General features: G+C 33.2%; 1 protein-coding gene across 1 annotated transcript in view; it reads right to left on the bottom strand.

Annotated features, from left to right (window-relative positions):
* LOC148182067 (pikachurin-like) overlaps positions 1 to 26373 on the bottom strand; it is an 84123-nt gene extending 57750 nt beyond the window's left edge. The window contains exons 1-3 of the mRNA XM_088033392.1: positions 25909 to 26373; positions 6758 to 6874; positions 3163 to 3522 (exon numbers count right to left, since the gene is read on the bottom strand). Of these exons, the coding sequence (XP_087889518.1) occupies positions 3163 to 3522; positions 6758 to 6874; positions 25909 to 26020 (589 nt within the window). The 5' untranslated portion in view covers positions 26021 to 26373. The remainder of the gene's footprint in view (positions 1 to 3162; positions 3523 to 6757; positions 6875 to 25908) is intronic.
* Positions 26374 to 27968: the final 1595 nt, after the last annotated feature.

Genomic DNA, 27968 nt, shown 5'->3' with positions numbered 1-27968 from the left:
GTTAATAGGCAAAAACTGCGACGTTTAGTAGTTCGTCCACAAAATAATTGATACAAGCAATAAACGCTCTCAGTAGGTGTAAAGCCGTTGAGTTTTATTATACACAAACTTTTTTATAACACAAGTTGAGAAAATCGTATTTTCATAATGACATCAGCAGAATGACTAGGGAGTTTCCTTGGTAACAAGTAGCTATTGGTCCCCGTTCCAAATTCCAGGTTAATCGTAAATACTCGAAATTTTCCGCATGGTTAAACTAACTCAAAATTAACAAGCAATCAAGTTTTTTTTTTCGAAATCATTCTCGGAATTCTCTCAGTGCATTGCACCAGTAATTATTCAAAGTTTTTAGCCCCTTGGCACAAAACCAATTCCGGCGAACTTTCACATTACCCTATTTTTTGCAAGCATTGTGAGCGAAAATGGGGTTATAGTTGAGCCAGTCTCAAGACACCATCTATTAAAATGTAAACAGAGAGAGTTGTTTGTGCGATGTTTATCTAGTCGGGCCTCTATTATGCATTCGAATGAACGGTAAAAAGCTCTCAAGTAGCTTTCAGAGCTGAGCTTTTTGTTGGTCTCATATCAAAATCAAAGATTATATCTAGAACGTGCCAGAAAAGTTTTTACGCGAGATTTGATGAACTCGAGAATTGGAACGAGGAAGTTACTGCAATTTTTTTCGGAGATTTCAAGTCTGCTTTCATTTCGTAAATTAATATTGCTATTCAAACACAATTTCACAACGGAACTTTCGAGCAGGCGTGATGTTTATTTACCGAAACCAAAACAAGTAATTTGTTGCTAAAGCAAATATCCTGCATTTCCGCTTCCCGAAAAATGTTTGCTCCAATACGAACAGACTGGAAACGTTGCAGGGAGAGGAAAAACTTGACAGTTCGATAATTGGGAATTACCGCGTCTATTTCGAATTTTTAGAATGAGCATAACCACACGAAACGTGTAAACTCACCTTTACCACATTTCAGTACGTTTCGAAATAATATCAACCAATCAGCCTAATCTCCATTTTCTTGTAAAACTGCGCAAATTTAATTCTTGGCAAATCAATTTTGGAGAAATCGGTTAAAATGTGCTTAAAATCCGCAGAATTAGTCGAAAAAATAACTAAATTTTAGGTTAAATAAATTTTCGAATTTTTTGTTTGTAGAACTCGCTCAAAATTTCCAATTAAACTACGCAACTTTGCCAATTGTAATATTAAAGCAACTAAATTTTAAGGAATTATTAGCTTAAATATGTTTATTGAGTGTACTAAATTACAAAATTTTAGAACAAGACGAACAAAATTTAGAAATTTTTATTTGTAGGACAAACTGAAAATTAAAAACTTCTAATTAAATTCCGCAACTCCGACAATTTTAACAGTAGAGCAACCAAATTTTAAGGAATTATTTGCTTAAAAGTGTTCATTAAGTGTACTAAATTACAGAATTTTAAATCAAGAAGAGCAATGTTTAAAAATTTTTATTTGTTGAACGCGCTCAAAATTCAAAATTTCTAGTTAAATTCAGGAACTCCGGCAATTTTGACAGTAAAGCAACCAAATTTGGAGGAATTATTAGTTTAATAGTGTTCATTTAGTGTATTAAATTACAGAATTTTAGAACAAGACCAGCAAATTTTAGAAATTTTTATTTGTTGAACGCGCTCAAAATTCAAAATTTCCTATCAAATTCGGCAACTTTGGCAATTTTAACCATAAAGCAACTAAATTTTGAAAAATTATTAGTTTAAAAGTGGTTATTGAGTGTACTAAATTACAGAATTTTAGAAAATGAAGAGCATATTTTCATTTGTAGGACGCGTTCAAAATTCAAAACTTCAAATTAAATTCCGCAACTCCGGCAATTTTAACAGTAGAACAACCAAATTTTGAGGAATTTTTAGTTTTGATGTTATTATTGAGTGTATGTTTTTATCAACATACAGAATTTTAGAAAATAAAAAGCAACTTTTCAAAATTTTCATGTGCAGGACGCGCTCAAAATTGAAAATTTCCTAATAAACTCCGCAACTCCGGCAATTTTAACAGTAAAAGGGTAAAATTTTAAGGAATTATTAGTTGAAAAGTGTTCATTAAGTGTACTAAATTACAGAAAAGCAAAATTTGAAAATTTTTATTTGGAGGACAAGCTCAAAATTCAAAACTTGTAACTAAATTCCGCAACTCCGGCAATTTTACCAGAAGAACAACCAAATTTTGAAATGATTATTTTTAATCTGTTTATTGAGTGTACTAAATTACAGAATTTTAGAGAAAAAAAGCAAACTTTAGAAATTTTCATTTATAGGACGCATTCAAAATTCAAAATTTTGGAGAGCAACAAAATTCGGCTAAAATGTGCTTCAAATTCACAAAATTTGTCAAAAAATCAACTAAATTTGAAGCTAAATGACGATTTTCTTGATGAAAAAAACGGTTTTTGAGGCGGTATCAACAAACTGAATACCGAAATGCATGAAATAATAAAGTTGTATCATGATTCAACGGTTAATTCAATCGAAATCGGCTGAAATGCGCTTGAAATAATCAAAAACACTAATAAATCTGCATTTAAACCGCCAGACCAGAAAAATGCGTAAAATGCACTACCGGAACCAGACAAACGCTAAAAATGCTGAAAAAACAGATTTTGGCACCGAGAATTTGACAAAAATTAATGCGCGTAAATTACCGGCTGAGACAAGTTCGGCCGTTGTCGGATGAGATCGAAAAGGCGCCAAATTTGAACGTAAAATTAGCCTTAGCCCGTTTCTCGTGCTTGAAAGTGCTTTTAAAGTGTGATAAGTTATAAATTGCGGCTTAATTCGGCCGCGTATTCAAATTCCTAAAAAGCAAAGCAAAGCAAATCCAACTCCGATAATTGAATTCGGTGGAGATGGCCAAAAGCTGTTGTATCAGCGACCCTCGAAGTTAAATTCTGTTATTATTAGTCAAACCATGAACCTAATCTCCGTCAAACTTATATGCTTTTATGGCTCTTTGGAATTTCCGTCACACCTCCCGAACCAATAAAATAAATTTTTCGAAGCTGTCACACACAGACGAAATCAAATTTCGAGTGCTCCAATTCATCATCAATAATCGACACCTCGACTTTTACCCGAAATTACGTGACCTACCCCTCTTAAACTCACCCTTTTCGCATCGGTCGCCGCCCCTTCCTAACGGACACAGGCATGCGGGTTCTTCATTTGAATTTCTAATGACACAGCCGCCCCCGGGGCCGCAATCCAGAGGGCACGGCCGTTCCGTGGAAATAGGCAAAGTGGCTCGAGGGGCGCCCGACGACACTTCCGTAAGCTTTTGCTCTAAACTGGGACCTTGTGTTGTACTCGACGCCGAACTCGTCGTTAAATTACTGATGTCGTTGGACATATTGTACGAAACTAGTTCTAAAGCGTCGAAAACGGCGTCTTTTTGGTACAGCACGTCCTCTTCTTGGTTGAAGGCCCGCGACTCCTCGGGAGTCGGAGGAGAGGCCGTGGAGTTAATCTCTGAAAAAAGAAATTTCTTTACATCGCTCGCCATAAATATGCTCTGTATTCGCGCTGTTCATGTTTATGCAAAGCCGATAACACCACACCAAAATAAACGTGATCCTACACGGAGGTGGATGGCAGCGATTTTTTATTTAAACGATTGCACGGATGGAAAGTATGTTATCTTGTTGGATGATTTTTCAAGAATTGCAGTGTTGGATTTTCAGCGAACTAAAATTGGGATATAAAATCTACAAAATCATCACTCATAGGGCATGAATGCTTATCTAAAAGTACACTTTGTCACACGCTGGCTATACCAACAGTGCATAATGTGAAATCAGCACGAATATTTTTGAAAGAGCGATTCTTGATTACGTTGCGGAAACTCGGGGCTAATTTTTCTTTATTAAACTGTCGAAAGTTAATAGCGAAGTTGGGGCTAAAACTGTAATCTGGAAAGTTCTAAAATTTTCTTCTTTGCTGGATGCGCCTGACTTTAAAGTCATACGACAGGGACTAATTTTAAACCAGTTTATTGAAAGTACTAAACAACACAATATGGGTATGACTAAAATTGAGCACATATTTTGTCTTTTCCATCCAATAAACAAAAGCCCACGGATCAAATGCAGCGCTCGATTTCTTTTGTTTTGTGTATTTTTTGTCACCAACGTCCAATGAGCTGACTCCTTTTTTGTGCATGACTTAATTAGGTTTGAACTCGATCCAATAAACAACAGTTTTGGACATCCAGCCAATGAATGGAAAGTTACGACCGAGTGGGTTGTTTGAGTGCGTTTTTTGTTATAAAAACTACTGCGATAAAGATAATGCGAACCAATAGAATTATTTCTTTTTTGGGTTTTAATCCGTTTCAATCAGAATCTCCATTTTGTTTGGAATAAAAAGCGTAGCTTCGATTATTAAAAATTTCTAAGAAGGAAATAAGAGTTTTAAAAGACTTTATTTTAGTGAGTTTTAGCAATGAAGCTACAAAATTTGTCGGAATTATTAATTTATGAGCATTTATTAATGTAACTGAACAAATTTTAGAACAAGTCAAAATTTTATTAATGTTATGTTTAGGGACTAGCTCAAAATATCTCAATTTTTTATTAAAATTTGTACCTCCGACAATTTTAACAGTAGAGGAACATGATTCGGTAAAATTGTTGGTTTGGAAGTGTCAATTGAGTGTCTTAAATTACAAAATTTTAGAACAAAAAAATGCCAATTTTAAAACTTTTTATTTGTATGACGCGCTCAAAATTCAAAATTTTCAATTAAGTTCTGCAATTCCGGTAATTTTAACAGTAGAGCAACCAAATTTTGTGCATCTATTAGTTTAAAAGTGTTTTTTGAGTGTACTAAATTACAGAATTTTTGAACAAGAAAAGCAAATTTTAAAATTTTTCATTTCTAGGACACGCCCAAAATTCAAAATTTTTAATTAAATTCTGCAACTTTAGCAATTTTAACAGTAGAGCAACCAAATTTTGGGGAATTAATAGTATTAAAGTGTTTGTTGAGTGTACTACATTACAAAATTTTAGAACAAAGAGGGCTAATTTTAGATTTTTCCATTTGTAAGACGCGCTCAAAATTTAAAATTTCTAATTAAATTCTGCAATTCTGGAAATATCAACAGTAGAGCAAACAAATTTTGAGAAATTATTAGTTCAAAATTGTTTATTGAGTGTACTAAATTACAAAATTTTTGAATAAAAAGAGCAAATTTTAGAATATTAGATTTGTAGGACGCGCTTAAAATTCAAAATTTCAAATTAAATTTTGCAATTCCGGCAATTTTAACAGTAAAGCAACCAAATTTTAAGGAATTATGAGTGTTCATTGACTGTACTTAATTACAGAATTTTAAAACAAGAAAAGCAAATTTTTGAATTTTTCATTAGTAGGACGCGCTCAAAATTTAAAATTTCCAATTAAACTTTGCAATTCCGGCAATTTTAAAAGTAGAGCAACCAAATTTTAAAGAATTATTAGTTTAGAAGTACCAAAGTACGCAATTTTAGAACAAGAAATGAGAATTTTAGAATTTTTTATTTGTATCAAAACAAAAATTTTTTATTACGTCAAGTAACTTTCATAATTTTAATTTAATTTTAAGATTAGCATTAAAATTTAGAGGAATTTTGAGTGTAGAAGTGTTGATTTGTACCAAATTACAAAATTTTAAAACAAAAAGTGCAAATTTTAAAAATTTTCATTTATAGGACACGCCCAAAATTCAAATTTTCCAATTAAAGTTCGTATTTCCGGTAATTTTAACCGTAGAGCAACCAAATTTTTAGGAATTATTAGTTTAATAGTGTTCATTGAGTGTACTAAATTACAGAAATTTAGAAAAAAGAAGTACAAATTTTAGAATTTTTAGTTTGTACGGAGAACCCAAAATTCAAAGTTTTTTATTAAATTTTGCAACTTCGGCAATTTTAAGCGAAGAGTAATAAAATTTTGAGAAATTATTAATTTAGAAGTGTTCATTAACCGTCTTAAATTACATAATTCTAGAACAGGAAATAAAAATTTTAGAATTTTTGATTTCCCGAGAAAAGCTCAAAACTGATTTTTTTCTGTTACAGCCAGTAATTTTACTTTTTTATTTAATTACTTATTACGCGTTTTAATTTACAGAATTTCAGAACAAATATTTCAGTACTGCTGTAGAGACAAATTTTGAATTTTGTAGGCCTTGATTACCCAAATTGAATCGTGTAAAACACGAAATTCCAACAATTAAACTTTTTCTGATTAAATTGTTTTGCCTCCCTTTCAAAAAGTCCCTAACAAAAAATCTCCCCTATTGCAAACTTTGAATGTGAAGTCCCGAGCAAAATTTGATGTTATTGGTGTCGTAAATTCGACTTAGTGAGACGCATCTTATTAATTAAAGTGGGTAAAACTTGAACAATAAGTTAAAAGTTTCCACCCAACTCTCTAAAACAAATAAATTTGACTCAGCGGAATAGACTCAGATATCATATCCCCCAAATTATGTTTTCTTTCCTTGTGCTAACATAACGTGAAAGCATCGGAACACAAAGCTGCGTCGGAGTATTAAACTTGTTACAATTTGTGGTAAACAGAAGAGTGACAAAGGAAATGTAATCGGGGGGAATATCATAAAGATCGACTCATTAAATCCATTCCACTTTGTTGATTTTAGCTCGCGTTGTACATCTCAGAAGTTAATTTTTCGGGAAAGCCGTCGTACAAAAGCACTTACCATAGCAGCTGTAGCCGTCTGCCCGGAGTATAAAACCGGATTTGCAATCGCACTCGTACATGCCATCATGCAGTTCGTAGCACAGCTGCTCACAAGGACTCCCACGGTCGCATCGTCCTGAAACAGAAACAGAATTATCCTTCGGGCTAAAAGCGAAGTGCAGCCTAACTCATTAAATTTTTAAAAGCTTTAATTGGCGGCGTGTCACTAAAAGTGGGAAAAAATCGAGTAATGACCTCGGTGCGCTTTTTAGCTTCGTATGTAAATGAAACGGGGACCTGTATTTATTAAAAAGTCCCGGATTAATTAGGGAAGTTTTATTTTGTTGCGCTCCGGGAGAAAAATTAACAATAAAAATCGGCTGTTGTACTGATTTTCACTGCGAGACTCTAAGATCTAAGTTTGTTAATATGAAGCAAACATTCGAACAAATCTTCTTCAAGCACATCACATTAAATTTGTCACTGGCAGACGCTGCCTGAACTGCAAAAACTGGTGGGAGGAATTCCATCCGACGAAAAATGCAAAAGCAGTGCCCTCTTTCATGTCGACAGAAATGAGAATTGTAAATAACTCAAGTGTCAGGAAAGAACACAGCATAATCTAAAAGTTTTCATTTTAAGAAGCCTGTCATGGATTATCCGGGAAAAAACGAAACTTATTTCAATTAAGTTTTTACGATCGAAACTTAAATATTTACGCCGGTGGATTAAATATTTGATCGAGGACTGAATTAATAAGCTTTTAACTGTCAGAGTAAATTATAGTCCAAAAAAATCTCGAATGTCATCGGCGCGGAATTCCCCGGAGCCGCACATTTCCAGGTGTCCATAAATATTTCGGCTTCGAAATTGAGCGCCCCAATCTTTGATTAGAAACGGCATCCATTCTCCGCCGCCCCCATTAACAGTACGCCAACAAAATGTTGAAGAATTATTGATTTTGAAGTGTACCAAATTACAAAATTTTCGAACAAAAAATGCAAATTTTAGAATGTTTCACTTGCAGAAGGAACTAAATACTCAAATTTTTCAACTACATCACGTAACTTTGGTGGTTTTAACAGTACAGCATCAAAATTTTGAGGAATTAATAGTTTATAAGTGTTGATTGAGTGTACCAAATTACAAAATTTTAAAGAAAGAGGTACAAATTTTAGAAATTTTTCTTTAGTAGAATTAGCTTAAAACTCAAAATTTTCGATTGCATTATGTAGCTCCGTTAGTTTTAACTGTACGACATCAAAATTTTGAGGGATGATTATTTTAAAAGTGGCAATTAGGTAAGTGTACCAAATTACAAAATTTTAAAACAAAAAATTCAAACTTTAGAACTTTTTACTTGTAGAAAGAGGTCAAAACTCAACATTTTCGACTACATCATGTAACTTTAGTAGTTTTAACAATTCGGCATCAAAATTTTGAAAAGTTAATAACTTTGAAGTGTTGATTAAATGCGCCAAATAACAAAATTATAGACCGAAAACTGCAAATTTTAGAATTTTTTACTTGCAGAAAAAACTTAAAACTCAACATTTTCAACTACATCATGTAACTTTGGTAGTTTTACCAGTTCGAAATCATAATTTTGAGGAATTATTAGTTTAAAAGTATTAATTAAGTGTACCAAATTACAATATTTTAAAAAAAGAGGTACAAAATTTAGAAATTTTTTTATTAGTAGAATTAGCTTATAACTCAAAATTTTCGATTACATTATGTAGCTTCGCTAGTTTTAACCGTACGACATTAAAATTTTGAGGAATTATTAGTTTAAAAGTGCTAATTAAGTGTACCAAATTACAAAATTTTAGAACAAAAAGTGCAAATTTTAGAATTTTTCACTTACAGAAAGAACTTAAAACTTAATTTTTTTTTACAATTATGTAGTTTTGACAATTTTAACAGTACAACAACAAAATTTTAAGAAATTACTGGGTTAAAAGCGTTGATTAGGTTTATCAAATTACAAAATTGAAAAACAAGTAATAAAAATTTTAGAATTTTTTATTTGTAGAAGTAGCATAAAACTTCAAATTTTTGACTACAGCATGTAACTTTGGTAGTTTTAACAGTATGGCATCAAAATTTTAAGAAATTATTAATTGTAAACTGTTGATTAAGTGTGCTAAATTACAAAATTGTAGAACAAAAAGTCCAAGTTTTTGAATTTTTGCTTACAGAAGGAATGTAAAACTATAGTCAGAATTTTATAACTTTGGTTTAACTCCGCCTACCTTTTGGGCCAATTGAATTTTAACTGGAAGTCTGATTTACTCTGCAACATTTTGATTGTTCGTTGATATTTGCCAAAAGTCGGGGTAGAAATGTTTATACATTAGAAGACGAAACAAGATCAAAATCGACGAAGCTTTCACGATTAATTAAATTCCCGCAAAACTGCAAATCTTCTTGACAAGTGTGACACTAGAGTTGTCGAATTTTTGATTATGATGTGTAATAGAGGCTAGCCATTCCTTGATTCGACAAATTCAAATCGTCATTTGTACATGTGGGCGGGGTTAAACCAAAGTTACAAAATTCTGACTATAATTTTTTTACTAACTTACTAAATAAAACTCAAAATTTTCGACTACATCAAGTAGTAACTTTAGTAGTTTTAACGGTACAACATCAAAATTTTTAGGATTTATTATCTTATATTATTTATTATAAAAGAAGCTCAAAACTTAAAAAAAATTTTATTACCTTATATAAATTTGTCAGTTTTATACAGTACAAGATCAACATTTTGAAAAAATATTAGCTTAAAAGCGTTAGTTAAGTGTACTAAATTACAAAATTTTAAAACAAAAAGTGGAGCTTTTAGAGTTTTTCACTTTTAGGAAAAGCTCAAAATTCAACATTCTCGACTACATTATGTAACTTTGATAGTTTTAACAGTACGCCATCAAAATTTCAAGAAATTATTAACTTTAAAGTGCTGATTAAGTGTGCTATATTACATAATTTTAGAACAAAAAGTGCAAATTTGAAAATTTTTTGTTTTCAGAAAGAACGTAAAACTCAATTTTTTTATTACGTCATGTAACTTTGACAGTTTTATTAGTACAGCAACAAAATTTTGAGGAATTATTAGGTTAAAAGTGTTAAATAAGTTTGTTAAATTACAAAATTAAAAAACAAGAAATGAAAATTTTAGAATTTTTGATTTGTAGCAGTAGGTATAGCAAAAAACTCAAAAATTTCAACTACGTCATGTAACATTGGTAGTTTTAACAGTACGGCATCAAAATTTTGAGGAATTATAACCTTTAGAGTGTTAATTAAGTGTGCCAAATTACAAAATTTTAGAACAAAAAGTGCAAATTGTAGTATTTTTCACTTGAAGGAGCTCAAAACTCAACTCAGCCGCACATTTCCAGGTGTCTATAAATATTTCGCCTCCGCAAGGGAGCGCCCCAATCTTTGATTAGCAACGCCATCCATTCTCCGCCGCCCCCATTAATAACCTTGTGTATTAGTGGTTGTAAGGGTGGCAGCCCTTTCGAATTTCTTGAATCAATTCGTAAGCGTCAGGTGAATGTTTGATCGTGTCTCCGTGGAAACGGGGCCGCATAGCGCCGCGTCCAAAGTAGCCATGCCCGGAGTTCTTTGGCTCGATTCAATCTGGGAAAATTAGAAAAAGGACGTCTGTCACGTACCGACTTTCGACAGAGAACAACATTCCGGGGCCATCTGCATGCCAAACCAAAACGCCGCCAATCTCGGAAGCGGCGATGATTTCAATAATGCTGGAGTTTTCCAATTTCGAATTGAAAAGGACGATAAAGCGCCAAGCAATGCTCGCATCTCGCTGACGTGACATCAATTAAACAAATTATTCAGTCGTAATCATAAATCAAGATAATGGGGAGGATTGTTGGTGTGGCGTAAGCGCGAATTATTGTGGCATCATCACGAATAAATTTACGTTTACATGTGTTTGGTTTTGTTGTCGAACTGTTTGGAAAGCTGAGAGAGAAACGATATGAGTAATGTCGCTTATTTCATGGTTTGGTGGTTAGCTTAAAATGTTATAAATCTTGGAGTGTTTAGCATTTGAGGCCAAATATACAGACAATGCGGTTCCACCACTCAAAAATATGGAATTTTTAATCCGGAAATGGTGGATGCGCCGGGAGTATATCGCGATTTCGAGATGCTCACTGTAATTGGAGCTGTCATCTGTATTTTTGCTTACATTAAATTTAAAGTTTTTTTCCTTTTTGAGCATTTTATTTAAATATTAAAAAGCATGCGAAAGTCTGACTAGAAATTTTCATTTGTTGGATGAGCTCAAACCTCAAAAATTTTTATAAAATTATACAACTTCTATATTTTTAATAGTAGAACAACAAAATTTTGAGGAGTTTATAATTGAAAAATGTTGATTAAGTGTACTGAATTACAAAATTTTAGATCAAGCGATGCAAATTTTAAAGTTTTTTACTTGTAAAAAGAGCTTAAAACTTTTAATTTTTCAAATTTTCAATTACATCACGTAACTTTGTTAATTTTAAGAGTACGGCAACAAAATTTAAAGCAATTTTTGGTTTAGAAGTGCTAATTAAGTGTACTAAATTACAAAACTTTAGAACAAGAAATGTGAATTTTAAAATTTTTCGCTTGTAGAAGGAACTCAAAACATCATGTAACTTTCGTAGCTTTAACAGTAACGCATTAAAAATTTAAGAAATTAATATCTTAAAAGTGTCAATAAAGTGTACCAAATTACAAAATTTTAGAAAAAGCTACAAATTTTAAAAAAATTTTATTAGGAGAATTAGCTTAAAACTTAAAATTTTCGATTACATTATGTAGCTCTGCTAGTTTCAACCGTACGACATCAAAATTTTGAGGAATTATTAGTTTAAAAATGTTAATTAAATGTGCCAAATTCCAAAATTTTAGAACAAAAAATTCAAATTTTAGAACTTTTCATTTGTAGAAAGAGCTCAAAACTCAACATTTTCGGCTACATCATGTATCTTTGATAGTTTTAACAATATGGCATTAACATTTTAAAAAATTGGTAGTTTTGAAGTAATGATTAAGTGTACCAAATTTAAAAAAAAAATAGAATTTTTCACTTCCAGAAGGAACTAAAAACTTTTTATTACACCATGTAACTTTGACATTTTTAACAGTACAGCAACAAAATTTTTAGGAAATATTAGATTAAAAGCGTTAATTAAGTTTATTAAATTTTAGAATTTTTTGTTTGTAGAAGTAGCATAAAACTCAAAATTTTAGACTACATTATGTAACTTTGGTAGTTTTAACAGTATGGCATCAAAATTTTTAGGAATTATTAACTTTAAAGTGTTGATTAAGTGTGCCAAATTAAAAAAAGATGGAACAAAAAGTGCAAATTTTAGAATTTTCACTTGTAGGAGAAGCTCAAAACTCAACATTTTCGACAACATCATGTAACATTGGTAGTTTTAATAGTACAGCATCAAAATTTTAAGAAAATATTAGCTTTGAAGTGTTGATTAAGTGTACCAATTTACAAAATTTCAGAAGAAAAAGTGCAAATTTTAGAATTATTCTTTTGCAGGAAGAAGCTCAAAACTCAATTTTTTTTATTACGTCGTGTAACTTTGAAAGTTTTAACAGTACAGCAACAAAATTTTGAAAAACTGTTAGTTTAAATTGTTAATTAAGTGTACCAAACTACAAAATTTTAGAACAAGAAATGCAAATTTTTGAATTTTTTATTTACAGAAGAAGCTCCAAACTCAATTTGTTTTTATTAAATTTTGTAACTTTGACAGTTTTAACAGTACAGCAACAAAATTCTGAGGAATTATTAGTTAAAAAGTGTTAATTAAGTGTACTAAACGACAAAATTTTGGAACAAAAGGGGAAAATTTTATTTTTTTTGTAGACGTGGCTTAAATCTCAAAATTTTCGACTACATCACGTAACTTTAGTAATTTCAACAGTACGGCCATCAAATTTAAAAAAAAATATTATTTTAAAAGTGTTGATTGAGTGTATCAAATTACAGAATTTTAGATCAAAAGGTACTAAATTAAATTAAATGTAATATAATTTTAAATTAAAATTTTTCACTCATAGATGGAGCTCGAAACTCAAAATTTTCGATTACATCATGTAACTCTGGTAGTTTTAACAATACGGCAACAAAATTTAAAGAAATTGTTAGTTAGGAGTTTTATTTCAAAATCCCTTGTTTTTAACCATAAAAACTAAAATTCAACCTGATTTAACTTGTACTATCTCTTAGATTAGAATTCTGAATCCCCCAGCTCCAGACTCGCATTTTGAGCTTCACGAACACGCCATCGCTGTCAATTCCACCATTACACGAACGTTTACACATATTTCTGCAAACCACCCCTAAAATGCACCGTGAAAAATAGATGAGCGCTGAGCGTTGAATGCAGAACAGTGCACGTACTCGACACCGCCACAGTTGCATGCGGATGCTCATTCCACCAAATAGACTTCCAACTCAGAAAATTAGTACAATATTTGTACTTCGCTCGATTAACGCCGCCAATCGTGCTCAAAGTGAAACCCAAAAGCGCAATATCGGCTAAACTAAACCCATTTTTCTCGGTGTCTCAATTCATACGAATAGCTGCGTGGACGACCAATCCACCAAAATAGTCTTTTACTAGCGGTTATCTCGGGAGAAAATGAAAATTCAGACATATCGGCGTCCTCACCAGCAGCCCCGATATTGATATTCTAAGCACGTTTTGAGCACAATTCCGGCACATTTGGCCCGGAGTTATCGTTCCAGTACCGGATCGAACATCTCGATCGTAATAAATAGCTGTAATGAAGCACAGGAATCTGTACCGAATCGGAATTCATTATTATAGTAATGTAAAGTCGCTTTTTGGTTTATAATTAATATGTTTGCCATGCAGATCGCGAGTCATTAATTAAAACTGGAGGCTTGATGTCGACAGGATGCTAGTGTCGAGTTTTTACCAACCGCGCTGGGGTTAAATCCAAGCCGATGAAGAATTTTAAACTGTTTATGGTCTGTTTTAGCCAGCAAAATTTAGAGGGAATGATGTGGGTTGGTTGAGACAAAAATGTGCCTGCCTACACATTTATCATTCATGAAAATTTCATTTTAAATACATCAGAGCGAGGGCGTTTTATAACGTTTATTACCAAAAGGAAATATAATTCCTGAAATGACAACACAGCCTGGAGCTTTCACCAAAACGAACTAATTTTTTTGTCGGTCAATTTCGGTGAATTATTTATTACTTTCCCTCCAATTACTGCATTCATTTCGACGCTAAATCCCCTGTCAGGGCTCAATTTTTGTAATTCCAATCAAGATAATGCATGTCATCCCACGATAACGCTGCTAATGCGCTGCTACACAAAGTAAACATCCAAGTTTATACAACAGAAAATGTTGAAGGAATTTACATGAGGTAAACCTGACAGCCACATCTAAGATAGCAAGGAGTGACGACAGAGATTACTGACTATCTAATCCCGGGTTAATCTAGAGGCAGACATTTGAAAGTAGAGGGTTGCTCTAGGTTTACATAAGCGAGGGAAAGCGTTATATTAGTCTTAAGCGTGATGGCAAGGGAGCCGAATATTGACCCGCCACTATCCTCTAGCTTTTATTAAATTTTTCAAATCGCACTGCAAGAACAGAAATTTTATGGTTCAATCTCCACAGTTTTGATCTAATGAGAAGGGCAAAGAACTATTTGTATTCTTGACACTAGTCAACAAGTCATTTCTAAAGTTGGTCAGGTCAGGATTCAGAGATCATAGATAACAATCATGCAAACTGTTAAAAAGTTGTTGGGCAAGTTTTTTGTAATTTAAATAAATTTGAAGATGTTTTTGTATCAATTTAGACAATTTTTTCGCCTCAGATAAAATTTTTATAAAATTGACGATATTTTCATCGGTTACTGTCACAAGGTTAAAATATCTATTTCAAAAATATTTCTGAATCCGGTCCTGATGGAGCAAATCAGACTTCAGATTTCAAATTCTCTTTTTAAAATGACTTTCCAATTCTTCTGTACAATTTTCTCCCAAAACTTGTTGACTAGTGTTATCCAGAATTTTGAATTTTTTAGTATTCTTTGCAATTAGTCCGAAAATTCTCTAAAATTTTCTAGGTCTTTTTAGGATTGTCATAGTTATAGGTTTCATAAAGTTTTTTTCATTTTTAAAGTTTCCTAATATTTTTCAGGATTTTTCAAACAACTCCACGAGTTTTTGAATTCTTTAAAATATCTGGGATATTATCAGGATCTTCTAAAATTCTATGATTTTCTGAGACTAGACCCTAAAATTATGAACTATTTTTACAGAAGTTTCTTTGAGCTTTAGTTCTTTAGATTTCCTACATTTTTTCAGGATCGTCAGGAATTATCATGCCCCAAAAATAAAGTATAGAGTTCCAATGTCTTTATGGTTAGTAGAAAATAATCATTTATTCGGTTATGTGACCGAGAAGATGATCCTTTTCTAGGATTCTCTGAGACATATCTAGAATTTGCATTATTTTTTACCTTCTCATGGAATTTCTTAGAAAAAAAAAAATTTTAAAATTTGGAAAGCAAAACGAACTCCAAATTCAAAATTTTTGATATTTTATTTTTGATTGATTGATTCATGCACATTTTAGCCGATTTCTCCACAACCAACCATTGGATATTGATAAAAACTTATTATTTTATGCTTTTCTTATCTTTATAGTTTTCCACTACTCTAGTAAAATTTCATTTCAATTTACTATTCTCTGCAATTTTTTCGAAAATTTTCTAGGATTTTCTACATTCTTCGAAATTTTTTTAAAAAACTTTATGACTATTTTGGATTTTTTTAAATTTTCTAGAAAAGATTTTTGAAGATAAGTACCAAATTTTTTTAGAAATTATAGTTTTCTAAATTTCCTAGACTTTATCAGGATCGTCTGGAATTCTTTATAATTCTTTGTGATTTCAAAAACTTGACGGAATTCTTCCGAATTCTTGGAAGCCATTCAGTTCCTTCAATTTCCCAATGATCACATTAAATCCTTTACAAAAAGCTAATTACAACAATGCGGTACAAACCGACGAACCTGCAAACATTAAATTCCTCCACTTGCACTTTAAAAAGCTTAAACAGCACTTGAATGTAACGAGAAGTGAAAATAGCAAGAAAACAAACATTAAGCGGCCGTGATTTAAAGCAACTAAAAACGAAAGCGAATCCAAGAAAGTTCATTTTAAATAAATCGCGATGTTGTCGAAACTCGCTTATTTGCATGATGGATAGCGAATCATGCCGTCACTCTGTCAATTTCGGACGGAATGAGCGATAAATCATTATAAATGAAATTTACTGCATGTGGAATTAAAATGATTGTTGAAGCCACAAAAACGCAAAGTGAAGTTGAACTATTGTTGCTACTAGCTCGTACAAGGAGGTCCTTATAGCTGGAAGGATTACACATTTTATTGTTTCGAGGATTCCTCTAATGAATATAGCTTTGAAATGAAAACATCTCTCCCAAACCCAGTTCAAATAACGTCTTTTGTTCTACAAATTCTATTACGCAACATATTTCATTTAAATGGAATGTTTAGCCTCCCTGCTAACTTCGAAGCTAAAAAACGCGAAGAAGAACGTGGCCGTAATGAGAAAATATTACGACCGATCCAAAAATTCGAGCGTCTCGTTATTTTAATTTAAGCTCGTCTCGTTAAAAATCCGAAATTGTTTTGCAATAATAACTCGTGTTTCTCATTTATGTTTTATGATCAAGAATCGGGACTCTGACAGGTAAAGAAATATGTTTGTAAAAGGTTCAGAACCAAGGGGTTCATCGTCTGGTAATGGCATATAGATAGCCGGTTGAATTATACATGACCAGTGGAGTGGAATTATTGATTGGTTCTCTTTCAAGAAAGCCAACTTCGCAACTCTAATTTATCCACTAAACATGGAAAAATGTTTCAAAGATGAGAGCCTTTAACTCGACCAAACTTTTTACAGCTTCGCAGAGAAAGTGTTTGCACTTTACCAAGTCAATTTCTGCGGCGCTGCCACAACGATAACTTTAATTCCGCCGTGCGGAAGAAAATAAATAAATATCTCGGAACAAAATTAAAAAGTATCGAACTATCGAAGATCGATTTCTAATCTAAAAAATCGCGAGAAAAACAGTTTCGAAAAGGGTTTTTTTTTGTTTGCCACGATTCCGAAGATATCGAGAAAAATCGTTTTCAAACCTCTAAAATTTTATCTTTTTGGCGACAACCCAAAATTTCAAACGCCTCTAATTTAGTTATTTGTAGATGTATGATTTTAGCTCTAGCGAAACATTCTGCGTATAATGAGCTCATATAGCTCAAATTTCCTTAACAAATAAACAAAATATCGACCGAATTAGATTTTCAAAGGGTATTTTTGGAGTTATTTTCAAGAAGCTGTTTCCGGGCGAAAACTGCATTTAGTATTATTGAATATCGATTGAAAGAGGAGCTCGAGATCTATCTACTGGCCAAATCTCAGATCGATAGGACGAATTTACGAGGGGCGATCGAAAAACGAAAAATTGAAAATTTTTTTGCCCAAAAAATCGACCATTAAATTTTCGACTTTTGAAGGCGGATTCTAAAGTAATTCTTAAAATATTTCGTAGTTTCGGAGATATTGAGCTTTCAACTCAAAATTCAATGTCCGGAACTTTGATCGGCCATAACTCTGTTATTATTGAACCGAATTTAACAAATCTTATTTTTTTGGATTATACGTAAAATTCTGCGTAATATAGAGCGCTCATACTTTAATATTGCTTCATAAATAAGCGACCAAACATTTTACAGCTTTTCAAGTCAATTTCAACGCGCTCAAGAAAATAAATAAATTTCCCGTAAAAAAAAGTATTGATCTCATCGACACATGATTGATTGTCGAAGGCGAAATATCAAATTTCTGGATTCTGCACCAACTAATATGACTGATGTGGCAGTTATCGAATAAAATGATGAATTCCTTTGCAGTAAATATGAAATCTGGCTCCGAGTTTGACTAGTTTGTCGGTTTTGATTGAGTTTGTTGGATTTTTTTATTTGCGAAGCGCAGTGGAAAAAGTGAATGTTGATGGAACGAGCGGTGGCCATTGTTTCAAAATTAATTGGGGTCGCCCCGAAAACTCTGGAGGAACACCACAGGTCAAGCCAATAAAGCCCAGACATGTACTTTGTGATGAGGGTAAATGAAGCCTAAATGCATTATAAAGATCAGTACGTACTCGAGGAAATGTTTGTACATACACGGATTTCGTGTTTGATTTCAACGCGCAAAAAGAGAATAGAAATGCGGGAAAATAAACGGTTAATAAAATTTTCAAGTCTCTCATTTCTACTTCTCTTGAAGCTTGTTGGTTTGCATGAAAAACTGTCGTCGGGAAAAATTGCGAAGCTGTCATACACGACTTTAATTTAATAATTGTGAATAAACAACTAATTTGCATTTATACCGCAAAACAATTGATTCAAAATTGATATTCATGGAACGGAAATCGTCGGTTTAATTAATTTTTGTTGGCTTCGTTGCGTTTGATGGTCGTGTAATTGGTTGAAACTCAAATAAATATTTATTGCCATTCTTCATTACTTTTCAAATTTCACAATAAAAAGAAAACTTATTCTCTACGTTTATTTGACTAACAACTAAATAATTTGTGCTTTTTACCAACAACAACAGCTTTGGTGCTTGTTGATTTTGTTTTAACGTAATTTCTCTCGAAATATTCGGTTTATAAATACAAAACGCAAACACATTAACATAATGGTATTTTTGCTACAAAATAATATCTCATGACTGCACGGCAGTTAGCCTAATCAATTATTTAATAACGAAATCAGTTGAGCAAATAAAGCTTTGACTGCAATCAGTTCGTAATTGTGTAATAGTACAAGTTTCAGGATGCAATTTAGCGTTAAAATTAATAACGTATAACTTAAGTTTGCTCCGCAAATAAACGAGATATCGACCGAAGTAAATTCGAAACTTTTTTCAAAAAAAATAAAATTTTTGAATTTTGAGGAACTTAAAAGAAAATTCTTAGTAAATAAAATGTCAAAAAGCAAAATAACGAAAACCGTAACGGTATCTGTTGAAGATTTGGAGATATAGAGCACTGACATTTCCAAACCTTAAAATTTTGGCCCTCTGCAATAATCTAAAATTTCAATCGCTTCTGATGCGGTTATTTCTTGACCGATCTTTCCTTTTTTGGATTCTACATGAAATTCTGCGTAAAATGAGCTCCAATACTTTAATATTGCTCTATAAGTAAACGCGATATCAACCTTGTCTGAATTAGACCGAAAAGCAGCTAACTTTCATACTGAAAAAAATTAAATTTCGAATTTGAACTATCAACGATCGATTTCTAAGCTAAAAAATTGCGAGAAAAACTATTTCGAAAAGGGTTTTTTATGTTCCCCTTAATTTCGGAGTAAAATCGTTTTCGAACCTTTAAGATTTTGGTCCTCTGGCGACAACCCGAAATTTCAAACACATCTAATTCAGTTATTTGTTGATGGACGAGAAAACTGATGGTAGTTTTGGACTCGTCGCTAAATTCTGCATAAAATGAGCCCATATAGCTCAAATAATCGAGATATTGACTGAATTAGCTTTTCAGAGGGTGTTTTTAGGGTAATTTTCAAGGCGCTGTTTTGAGGCAAAATTGATTTTAATATTATTGAATTTAATATCGATCGAAATTGGAGCTCGAGATCTATCAACTGGCCAAATGTCAGATTGACAGGGCAAATAGTTTACGAGATGCGATCAAAAGACAAAAAATCAAAATTTTTTCATCGATTAAGTCGCAAAATTTTTTTACCCAAAAAATTGACCATCGAATTTTTGACTTTTGAGAGCTTATTCTGAAGTAAAATGAGCTGGGAAAAACGATGATGCAAATCGTTTCTCAAAATCTCTATTAATTTCGGACATATCGAGTTTTGAAAACTTTCCAACTCAAAATCCAATATCCAAAACTTAACTCATATAGACTGATTTTAACGAATTTTACCTTTTTGGATTCTGCGTGAAATTCTGCGTAAAATGAACACTAATACTTTGATATTACTTCATAAATAGGCGTGTCTGAATTAGAGATTTGTTTTTCGGTAATGGTAAAAACCGTTTCTTAATATCTGTTGTAGTTTCGAAGCTTTAAAAATTTGAAAAATGGATATCAACCTTTCGAAACTTAAATAGACCATGACTCAGTTATTTGTTGTCGTACGTGGATTCTGAGCACGCATTTGGAATCTGCGTGAAGTTCTGCGTTAAATGAACCCATTACTAATAACCATTTCAAATTCACAACCTCGTAACTCCACAGTAAAATCGCTTCTTTTTTTCAGATAAAACCAACAATGTCCCGAAGAATCTATCAATTTCGTGCAGATACCGCGATGGAGATGGATCTTGATTAACTTTGAACATATTTGACTTGTTGTATTTCCCCGAATTGGATGACTTTTTCATGTTTATTCAGTGCGGTTTCGTGGGGGAAGAGTTTCCCGCAAACAAGCCAGGTCACATTTGTATTTGTTTTAAGTTAAAATAAAGCACAACTCGTTGAATTTTAATGAAAGTTTCTTGTTTAGCTGTGAAGAATTTATTTCCGGTGGACACAGGCAAACTTAAACTCCAACTTCCGTTATCTAAGAGCTTTCCACTTGTTTGCGTTGGTTTTCGTGGTGAACTCGCCCATGTACGCTCCATCGGAGACCTTTCAATCACCACACATTACAACTGTCATTGGAAATGGCCTATTATCCACACATACGTATCTCGGCCTGTATCATAAATTACAACTGAATGTACTTTAGCATGTTATGTGTACAATGACCGTCAATATTGGCTATAAATTATTTCGGACCAAGCTTTACTAAATACGGACAATTACCTTACAATCAATACAGGTGATAGTAGTAATTGTTGGAGCGCTGCCATCACTCTTCACTAAGTTTATTCGAAGATTAATTTAATTTTATTTACTGAAAATGGATGAGCAGATGGGGAAAATGCCAATGAAGGATATCGAACGTGACGTTTTGTGCTAAATAATTAAATACCTCTACTCGTTTCGTAAGACTGGAGAAGTTCTTTTGGAAAATTGAACATTAATCAGGACTTCGTGGCTCATTACAGCTTCCATCGGGAAAGTTTCCGAGCCCAAACATCCAACAAATCAAGTTTTGGGATATTTTAAAAAAAGAAAAGTTTGTCAGTTTGGGAGGGCGATGTTAATGTAAATGTCAACAAGGTAGACAACAAGATAAGAGGCGTAAATACTGCGCGGTGGGAAGTTTTAACTCGGAAATCTTCCTTCCGGTCTATAAAATTGCAATTTTGCACGATTAATAAGCAAGTCTAAATTAGATTTGCTATTTTACCTGTGGATTTACGATGCCAAAGATTCTGTTGCTGACGCTTGCAAATTAATGTCACTTTTAATTAAAACTAAATTAAAATGCACTGTCGTGGGGGGGCAACTATAATTTTGTTAAAACGTTGAAGTCATTCTTGATTTTGAGCGCGGGAAATTCTGCGCGAAATGTGCCCAAATATTTTGCCCAAAAATTAACGAGATATCGATTTCAGAACTTTGCCATAGTTTTAGTCATACACTTTTCGCAAAAAACACGAACTTTCAAATTTTGGAAAATCTAAGACCTATTTCTTATGTAAAAAATTGCGGAAAAAACGACGGCGCAAACAATTTTCTAATATTTCTAATAGTTTTCGAGATATTGAGCACGAATTATTTCAAACCTTCAAAAATTTGGCCGTCTGGCGACAACCCAAAAATTCAAACGGCCATAACTCAGTTAATTGTTGACGAAAATTTAATTCTTGAAGTTTTGGATTCAGCCATACATTCTGGGTAAAGTGAGCTAAAATTTGTTTAATTTGCTTAATAAGCCAAAAACCGTTTTAAAGAGGTCATTTTGGAGTGATTTTCAATCACTGTTTTCAATGTGAAAGCGACGTTGGATTCCTTCGAATTATACATCAGTCGAAAAAGGATCTCAAAATCTATCTACTGGCCAAATTTAAGTTCGACTGAACAAATAGTTTACGAGTTATATGGGCTTTTGAGAACATTTCTTAACGGAAAATGAGCCGAGAAAAAGAATGGCGCAAACTGCATCTCAATATCTCAAATAGTAACTTTAAAAATTAGAAAAAATAAGGAAAAATGAAAATCAACTTTCCGATAGTTATTTGTTGTCGGATCTGAATCCCAGATTTAGAATTTGCGGAAAATTCTGCGTATAATGAGCTATAATAATGAAAGTTTACTCCAAAAATAAGCGAGATATCGATGGCAGAAATCAAATTTTTGTTTTTCAGAAGGTTTAAAAAAAAATTTTTAGCCTAAAAACCGCGAGAAAAGCAATGGCGATAGTCGTTCCAACAACAAGTCTAAATTACATTTTCTATTGTACCTGTAGATTCACGATGTCAAAGAAGAAAACCTTTTAAACTTCGCCCTGCGAAAGATTCTGTTGTTGACGCTTGCAAATTAAAGTCATTTTTAATTAAAACTAAATTAAAATGCAACTGTCGTGCAACTATAATTTTGTTAAATCGTCGACGCCTTCCCAGCAAACAATCCGTGCTTTTGAGCACAAGATGCCCGAGTCTCCTCATACCTAGAAGAAACATAATTTCCATAAAACGAATTTTGCTCATAGTGTATTCTTTAACAAGCTGAAGTTTTAAGTACATACTTTACCGGATTTACATTGTAGATTTAAGTATTAAGCAGAAACTGGCGAAAATTGTAAAACAATTTCCATTTGAAAATACCTAAAAATTGAGCTGATTTAAGACGATTTTTGTTTCGCTGACCTCCCGTTCAGATGTTCTGTTCAGACGTGCTGTCAGCGAAATTGAGATTTTTCTCTAAATTGCGGAAACAACGAACATAAAATATCTAAATTTATATATAAGTAAAACGCGACGTGTCTACCCAGCATACATATGAAGAACGTGCTCGTTACCTGCAGACGGAACAAAAAGGAAAAGTTTCTTCCTCGCCGAGGAATTAAAAAAGCGAGGATCACAAGATAATGAAGTTTTCAAATAAGTTATCGATTTAAGTTTTAATTAAAACTGTCGTCTATTTTGCGAGTTTACGGTTTTTATGTTAATTGTATTGTTCCGGCGACTTGCAATAATTACTCAAACGAATCTCCTGCATTATTAAAACAAACTGGCTGTAAACGTTGGAATTTTGCGAAATCCTCCTACATTTTGCTAATCTAATTTATTATTTAATTAGAAGCAGACACCGGCGCTTTGTAACTATTTGTCGGATTCCGGCTCACATGAACTTTTTCCACAATTTTGCAGCAATTAAAGTTTCCGTTTCCTGTCACTCGTCTATTTTCTTCCAACATTTGAACACGTGAAAAATGCTTGAGTCTGTCATAGGATTACATTTCCACGCAATGATTGATTTGTATTATCGTTCGGTTTCTGAGAAGAGACAATGATAAACAACGCTGATTATTTGTTTTACGTCTATTTGCGGCTAGACTTGATAGAAATGGATGTTCGTATATTTTTTTCACCACTTTGCAACGTGCGAGAAATCTTTATTTCGCGTTCAAACCCCAATAAAACAAGCACAGCTCTTAAAACTTAACACTTTTCGAAACACATAAGAAGTGCTCATCGAGTTTTCGTGTTCAATTTTCTAGGGCCTCCAGCATTAAAAACGTTTCAGAGAGGAAAGTAGTTTATGTGTAAAATAAGTTTGTTCGCCGTATTTTATATACTGTGCTCATAAAGTGACTCTAAGTGTTCTTTAATCTTTGGTGGTTGAGCAAAGTTGTTTCACTCAACTTTGTGTTACATTGGAGATGTTTAGCATTTATACGTTCCATGCATGTTCAAGCTGCAATTAAGCGAATGATGTAAATGCAGGTTGAGTTTGTGTTTTAAATTGTACAGTTTTGTTGAACAACTTTGTTGCGCTGCATTAGCTTTGACATTTAATTTGTTTGTTTTATCTGATCTGCGCGCATTTTTAAGAGCTCGTATTTCGTAATTTAATATTAGTTTCAGACCGCACCTATTAATCTAATTATGTCATTAACTCTTATGCCGCAGGAAATTTGATATTGCTAATGATGGAACAAAACACTTGACGGTGATGTTACACATGGGCGGAACATGTGTTGAGTGTCAGCTAAATATAACCTCGACGTGTAATTTATTGCAATTTTGGAAAAGTTTGAAATGAGACCGGCGCCTCCACCATTTTTCACCCACATTACTTTCTTTGGTGTTAAATTTAAAGTCTTTAGAACCAAAGATATGACAAGTAACATTTGTTAGTTTGGACATTTTAGAACTTTTTTAAACGTAAAAAAAAATAAAAATCATCAATCCAAAACTTTGCTAACTCAATTATTTGTTGTCGGATCTCAATCTGAATCTCAGATTTAAAATCTGCGCACAATTCTGCGTAAAATGAGCTAAATAACGCAAGTTTACTCCAAAAAAGTAAGCGAAATATCAATATCAGAAACTTGGCATAGTTTTAACCATAAATTCTCGCTAAAAACTGCAACTTTCTGGAAAATCTAAGAACGATTTTTCATGTAAAGAATCGCAAGAAAAACGGTGGCGCAAACGGTTTCCTAATATTTCTAATTGTTTCCGAGATATTGAGCACGGATTGTTTCGAACCTTCAAAAATTTGGCCCTCTGGTGTCAACCCAAAAATTTAAACGGCCATAACTCAGTTATTTGTTGACAAAAATTAAAAAATTTTCATGTTTTTGGACTCAGGGTGACATTCTGCGTAAAATGAAACCCAAATTTGTGAAGTTTGCTTAATAAATAAACGAGGCATTGGCCAAAAACTGTTTCGAAAACGTCATTTTAGGGTGATTTCCGAAAACGAAGAAAACGACGTTTAATAGCTTTGAATTATCAATCGAAAGAGAAGCTCGAAATCTATCTACTGGCCAAATTTGAGATCGATTGGACAAATAGTTTACGAGTTATAGACAAAAATAAAAAAATTGAAAAATTTTTATCGAGCCAGAATTTTTTTTTTGCAAAAAATCGATTATTAAATTTTGGTTTTTTGAAAATTTTTCATAACGTAAAATGAGCCAAGGATAACGATGGCGCAAACCGCTTCTTAATATCTCTAATAGTTTCGGAGATATTTAACTTTAAAAATTAGGAAAAATTAGGAAAAATGAAAATCAACTATCCGAAACTTTGATCTGTCATAACTCAGTTATTTGTTGTCGGATCTGAATTTCAAGCCCTGATTTGGAATCTGCGCAAAATTCTACGTAAAATGAGCTCAAAAAATAAGCGAGATATCGATTTCAGAACTTTGTCATAGTTTTAGAGGATGGAATAAAATACTTCGTAATGTTACACATGAGCGTAACATGTGTTGAGTGTCAGCTGAATATAACCTCGACGTGTAATTTATTGCAATTTTGGAAAAGTTTTAAATGAGACCGGCGCCTCCACCATTTTTCACCACTTTACATTACTTTATTTGTTGTTAAATTTAAAGTCTTTAAAACCAAAAGATATGAGAAGTAACATTGGTCACTTCATTGGTAAGGCACAAATGTTTAAATAATAGAAATCGAGGTGAATTTTTTACTACATCTGCCTTGTTAACACGTTCATCAAAAAATAAAGTCACAACTATTCGTAAATAATTTAGAGAGAAGATAGAAATGAGCACGAAAAAAGGGGCGTTTATTAATAATTCCCCCGTCCAGTATTGGTAATCAAAAATGCATTAATCCGATAAAGTATTAATAAACCAGGAGCGATTTATTGTAATAACGATCGATAAAAAATCGCTCCACGCCGTAAATTTTTCCGCGTTCTACGTTATTACATTTTTTCAAAACTTTAAATCGTTTAAGTTCGGAGTATGGAAAAAGGGTATTTGAAAGGCTTCAAAAAATAGAAGAGTCAACTGCGCTCCCCCACGTTAATTATAACAAAATCCTCGCATAGTCGCATCATTAAAAACAGTGTAAACACTTCAAGTTGAAAAGCCGCGAGCAACAAAAGCTGTTTATAAAGCTCTCAATTCCGCATTACCTTGAAAAGCCGCCTCGAACTGTATTTTATTGGGGTCGTCGGCATCGTGCCCGCCGCAGTCTTGAAAGTGTAGGGCTGCTAGCCCTAAAAGGACGCCCCAAAACACCTCCATGGCTAGTAATTCTTCATCACGTCAGATATCACACACTCGCTACCCCGGAGACTAGTAAACCACTTACAATCACATTACACAACATCCCACTAATTAACTAGTTATTATTCATGAACATTTAGCGTCAAACTGTTGCATGCCGCCGATGTATGGACACCTTTAAAGTCTGACCCACGATATGGCAAAGTTGGTTTAATTGACGGGCTGGCCTGAGATTAGATTGGCGACTTCTTTGATGTTAAGGAATCATACCTGCGCGCACTACACGACCCTTTAATTGACTATGGCTGGTGAAATACTATACAACGTTCAATACTCTGGTGGTGGCGGATCGAAGTGGCGGCAGCGCCCGGCGCGGCGAGATGGGGAATTGCGAAGGGGTGACGCGACGCCGGCGACGCCAGGGAAAGGGTGCCGGCGAAGACAGCGGACGACCTCTGCACGAAATGAGAGCAACGTACAACCCGCGGAAGCAGTTTGCCCTCTAGAGATCTCTCTCAATTTGAAACAACAATAGGGCAAAAAGACCAGAAGAATCGATAGTGGCGCCATCTCTTGACGCATTTTGTAGTGTACGCAACAAAGCAATTTCGCTCTTTTACCGGCGTTTGCTTACCGCTATTCGCCAAAAAACACTTAAAAAACTAAATAAAGTAACCAATTGCAATTTTGTTTTCACACCTCTCCAATGAAAGTTGAGATTGCCAAAACGTCTACAAACGCACAAACATGCCCGAAGTGGTCCCATTAGCCGTTTTTAAACCGTTTTTCTAAATAATATTTTGAGCGCTATTTTTGATTTTGCGTCAAATTTTGCATAATTAACATTAGATTGTTCCACAAATAAGCTAGATTTCGATCAAAATACCTCATAATTCGAGTAGCGCTCACAGAGGCTTGTGTTTAGCTGACTGTCTAGTTTGCAGCTGTTTTGAGCATTTAATATCTTTGTGTTATACATCAATCGAAGAGGAGCTCAAAATCTATCAAATGGCCCAATTTGAGATCGATCGGACAGATAGTCCGATAGATACGATATATCGATCGGACAGATAGATACGAGATATGGCCAATAAACGAATAAAAATAAAAAAATTTAATCTTTTTTTAAAATTTGACTAGCAAATTTTCGGCTTTTAAAACTTTTTCTAATGTAAAATGAGCCGAGAAAAACAATGACGCAAACCGCATCTTAACATCTGTAATAATTTCCGATATTTAGCTTAAAAAATTAGGAAAAATGAAAATCTACTATCCGAAATATTGATAGCCCATTTCTTTTACTCAGTTATTTGTTGTCGGATCTGAATTTTAATCTCAGATTTAAAATTTGCGGAAAATTTGGCGTAACATGATGTAGAGTTCCGCAAGTTAACTCCAAAAAATAAATGAGATATCGATATCAGAAGTTTGACATGGTTTTAGTCATGCATTTTCGTGAATTTTCAAGAACTATTTTTTATGTTAAAAGTAAATGTAAATTTCAAACCTTCAAAAATTTAGCTTTCTGGCGACAGCCCAAAAATTCAAATGGCCATAACTCGGTTATTTATTAACAAAAATTAAAAAAAAATGTTTTAAGTTCAGCGTGACATTCTGCGTAAAATGAGCTCAAATAAGTTCAGTTTGCTTAATAAATAAACGAGGTATTGGCGAAAAACTGTTTTGAAGAGGTCATTTTGGGCTGATTTGATCACTGTTTTTAACATGAAAACAACGTTTAATACCTTTGTGTTTTTATCAATCAAAAGAGTGGGTCAAGATCTATCAACCTGCCAAATTTGAGATCGATCGGACATTTAGTTTACGAGTTTCGGTCAAAAAACAAAAAATTGAAAGATTTCCATTGTTTGAGTTGGATTTTTTTTTTCGGGAAAAATCGACTATCAAATTTTGGGTTTTTGAATTTTTTTTAACGTAAAATGAGTCAAGAAATACGATGGAGCAA

This window comes from Gnatocerus cornutus, chromosome 1 (genome assembly GCF_029298725.1).
Source record: "Gnatocerus cornutus isolate USDA-ARS CGAHR chromosome 1, icGnaCorn1.1, whole genome shotgun sequence".
NCBI lineage: Eukaryota > Metazoa > Arthropoda > Insecta > Coleoptera > Tenebrionidae > Gnatocerus > Gnatocerus cornutus.
The sequence above is the reverse complement of the archived record's forward strand: the minus strand, read 5'-3'. Positions and strand labels throughout refer to the sequence as shown.